Here is a 4167-nt window from a genome sequence, read left to right on the forward strand (position 1 = left end):
CAAGACTTGCATTGCCTACTAAGAAAGTTAGTAGCCGGTAGTCATCGGGTTAAACACACCCTATAATTCACAACGAACGATTCACGCACTTTACTACTACGCTTGACTCAATTGTCAGTCTCTAACTCTTTAATCTGCAATTATTTATATATATGCCATCACTTCTAGCTGGTCTTATATATACGAAATAGAGGGCGTCTGGAGAACACTCGAGGCTTCACGAACGGACATGATCTTTCTAGAATCTCGTGACGTGTTATTAGCATCACGTGACTTCTGCTGTCGTAACAATATAATAAACACATCAAAAACATGCATTAACCTTCCTTCCTTATTGGTATTTTGCATTATGTGCAATCAGTCAATGATGTTATTATATTGAGTTGTTTGATTTAGATTAATATTTTACTTACCTTTTCAGGCCAACTAGTGAAGATAGTAAATCAGGTGTTCCAGATTGGGCAGTGGTAGAATTACAAGGAGATTTGGAATCAAAAAGTGGTCAAGAAATGCATGGTTCCTTTGTTGGAGACTTACATTATACAAAAAAGGCAAAAATAAGTTTGTGTTTTACTATATTTATCTTGGATGAATGTGTTAACAAAATGAAAACGTTTTAGACTATAGGAAACAAAGTTTAGTCTTTGTTATTGGAGAATAGGTTACCAAATTCCTAATGCAGTATTTGAATGTGAGAGTTTAATTGTCCATTTCTAAATTGTAAATTATACTATAACACTCAAAGAATAAATTAAAATATTTTATAATTTAATAAACTGGTTGTTGTTACTGACATTAAATAAACAAGAGTATAAACAAAGTTTACTAATGAAGACAAAAGACAAGGATGGAAAACATTTTCTGAGTCAAACATTTCAGAATGCACTTTTTTCATCATTAGAGATGTCTGAAAACAAGGTATTAGTATTTTATTTACAATTTATGCTATCTTAGCTAAAAGTCCCCCAGTGGGACAGCAGCAAGTTTTTAAATTTACGATGCTAGAATCAGGGGTTCGATTCCCCTCAGTAGACACAGCAGATAGCCCGATGTGGCTTTGCTATAATAAAACACATACACTTAGCTAAAAATAAGTTTGCCACAATATTTTATTATTAATGTTTTGATGGTAATCTCTTATTTATTTCATGTGGTTATTCTACTGTTAATTTGTTCTGTTCATGTTTTCCAATATCTTTTGGATTTCACATAATTTGTATTAATATATTTCAGTACAAATTGTTTTAAGAACACTGGTGATGGAATAAGTGAATTCTGAAGCATTTGAACTCTTATAAATAAATAATGCTTGTCCTAACTACCATCTTTATCTTTATTAACTGGTTGTTGTATGAATGTATATGTTTGTTTTATGGGTTGAACTGTTGTAATGAAATTTTGCTAAATAATTTTAGACTTTTGAATTGAGTACATTTCATAAAGTACCAAGTAGTACATATGGCTTGGTTAAACTAAATTATAGACAGAATGTTTAAAATACAACCTTTTTTTTGTATTGTAATCCAGTTCTTTTCCTTTCTGCTGTAGGGTGCTATTTTAATTATTGGACACCACATCTTGTTTGGTAAAACTGTAGATGTGGATAAACCTTTCATTGTTCTACGTAAAAAGAATTCCCTTACAGAACACCATCATGAAGCCAATATGTTGAGGTCACAGAAATCTCTTGAACACACACAAGAAGAAGAAGCTTCAGAAGTATCTGTTAGTATTGAAAACTTATATGATAAACATAATTATTCCACTTATTATGAAGTGCATGCAATTGTTCGGAAGAAGATCTTATTCAAAACTCGGCCCAAGCCTATTGTTACCAATGTCCCAAAGAAGCTTTAACTTAAGTAATAATATACAGACTTAAGCTACAATATTGATTTTTTATAAGAATCCAGTGTGCACAGATAAGGAAGATGTTAAAATATGAGCAGCCTTTAGAAGCATCTGTAGAATATGCAATGAACATATATAACAGGGTTTTATATAAGACCACAAGTATACCAGTATGTTGTATACTTTGGAATTGGGGAAAATATACAAAATAAAAATATGTTGAATTTTTGAGCAATTTTCTGATTGTGTAGTAAATTTGGAATGTTTTTTGCAGATGAACTAATATAGGAATGAGGTTAGTACTAAACATATTTCGATTTTTATTATTTCAAAAATTCTGATTATTAACCCTTCTATTACCAAGTTATCAAAAAGAAGTACATTTTTATTTTCCACAAAACTTTTACTGAGAATAATTGCATTATAATTGTAATAAGAGACTGTAAAACATATTTTAATAATGAAATGGTATCTTTATACTCTGAAACAACATTAAATATGGGTTCATAATGTACTGCACATGTTGATAATAAAAAGGGTTACATAAACAATCTGGGGTATGGGTTGGCCTTGTGGTAGAGCTCAGGATTTCAGAACAGACAAACTGGGATGAATCTGTGAGATACCACAAAATATTACCTGCACTTTAAGCTGTGGATGTGTTGTAAGAGTGACAGACAATCTCTTATCATGGGTGCCATCCCTCTGGTCATTAGTTTGAAATTAGAGATGGTGGTGGATAGTGCCTTTGTATCTTTACCTTAAAATACATAACAGATTAGTTTTTATTTAAATGTTTTTTGAAATGTGAATGACTGTTAGAAAAATAAGTATGTTAATATGGAGTATCTTCAATATTAGCAGACTTGGAATATCTACATTGGAAATAATTAAAACAATCTTGGTAAATTGGAGCAAAAGAGTAAAATAGTTACCAGAAAGTTTAACTTTTCCATTGTTTGCTAAAAGTAATCTTGCTAGTGATAAACAAAGTTACACTTGTGCACTGCCCTGCCAAAAGTATCCAGATGTAGTCATAAAGGAAAGGGATAGTGAAGTTATTACTTCTTATAATTGTGTAATACCACCCTTGTTCTGTATTTAGTATTTCTGCTCTGTGATGACATGTTCTGAACTTGTTTCTATCAAGCATGTGATATCATTTGTTTCAGTTGTTATTTCAAAAGCTTAACCAGTTGATGACTGCAAAGCTGTAGTCTAGCCTTTCCAATTAACCCCTTTGGATGGTCTCACAAATGTTTTACAAGGTTTAGAAACTGGACTCTAAATGTGCCATTCAAAGATTATATTGCTACGTTGATAAAGTGCATGGGTGTCACATATTTTGTGGCAGGGAGCATTATCCTGCTGGAATAATACATTGGTCTACTGAATAAATAAATCCACCACTTGTGGCCTCTAGACTGTGTTAAGAGCTATTAATGTACATGGGCATTTTGACAAGCAGATACTTAAGAAAATGTAGACCTCAGCATAATACCCCTACCACATTTCTCTTTCGTTGGTTCAGTACAGTCTGAAATTGTATCCAATTATCAAGATACCAGTAATGTTAGGTCTTATATCAAATGGTAGTAGAAAATGAGATCAAATACCCCCTTGAAATTATTCAAGCATTCTTAAGTGTGGTGTGATGTTTGTGTAACTCAACCCATTCACATGTAGCCACAGGAATACAGTACAATCACTATGATATTACGTACAAGACCATATCTAGCATTCTTTTTCACAACTCTAATAAATAGACATTCGTGTTAATGTGTTTTTTTCCTATGGTATTGAATGTGACCAAATAGTATAGTTTTTTTACACTTTCAATAGCCTGTACTATTCTTTTGAAGTTAATGAAATTCAGAATATTTATGAACATTGCATGCACTTCAGCACTACTAATGTACTTCTCTGTTGTGTAATAATGCTTGAAAATGGCTTGAATGAGTAATGAAGAAAAAACTTTAATATAAGTTTGACATAACAGCAAATGTACAATGTTTTGACAAGGTTCTGTTATCATCAGGTACAATTTAATGATGACAAAACCTTGTCGAAATGTTGTACATTTGCTGTTTTGTTAAACTTATATTAAAGTTTTTTTTCATTACCCATTCAAGTTGTCTCCAAGCAATATTAGTCTCAAAGTGGGTTCCTCGTCATCGAATTCTCTTGGCTGGCCATGCCACATGTTCAAGGGTTGGCCAGATATTTTTGGCATGGCAGTACATATAAGTATATATACTTTACTAGACATTGTATTAAATACTTTTTAAAATTAGTTTTGTTCCATATTGAAATTTG

At 31.9% G+C, this 4167-nt stretch overlaps 1 protein-coding gene across 1 annotated transcript in view; it reads left to right on the forward strand.

Moving 5' to 3' along the window:
* Nucleotides 1-3863, forward strand: part of LOC106464664 (chromosome transmission fidelity protein 8 homolog) — a 9688-nt gene extending 5825 nt beyond the window's left edge. The window contains exons 2-3 of the mRNA XM_013924822.2: nt 422-551; nt 1549-3863. Coding sequence (XP_013780276.1) covers nt 422-551; nt 1549-1857 — 439 coding nt within the window. The 3' untranslated portion in view covers nt 1858-3863. The remainder of the gene's footprint in view (nt 1-421; nt 552-1548) is intronic.
* The last annotated feature ends 304 nt before the right edge of the window (nt 3864-4167 follow it).

This window comes from Limulus polyphemus, unplaced genomic scaffold (genome assembly GCF_000517525.1).
Source record: "Limulus polyphemus unplaced genomic scaffold, Limulus_polyphemus-2.1.2 Scaffold1713, whole genome shotgun sequence".
NCBI classification, from domain to species: Eukaryota; Metazoa; Arthropoda; class Merostomata; order Xiphosura; family Limulidae; genus Limulus; species Limulus polyphemus.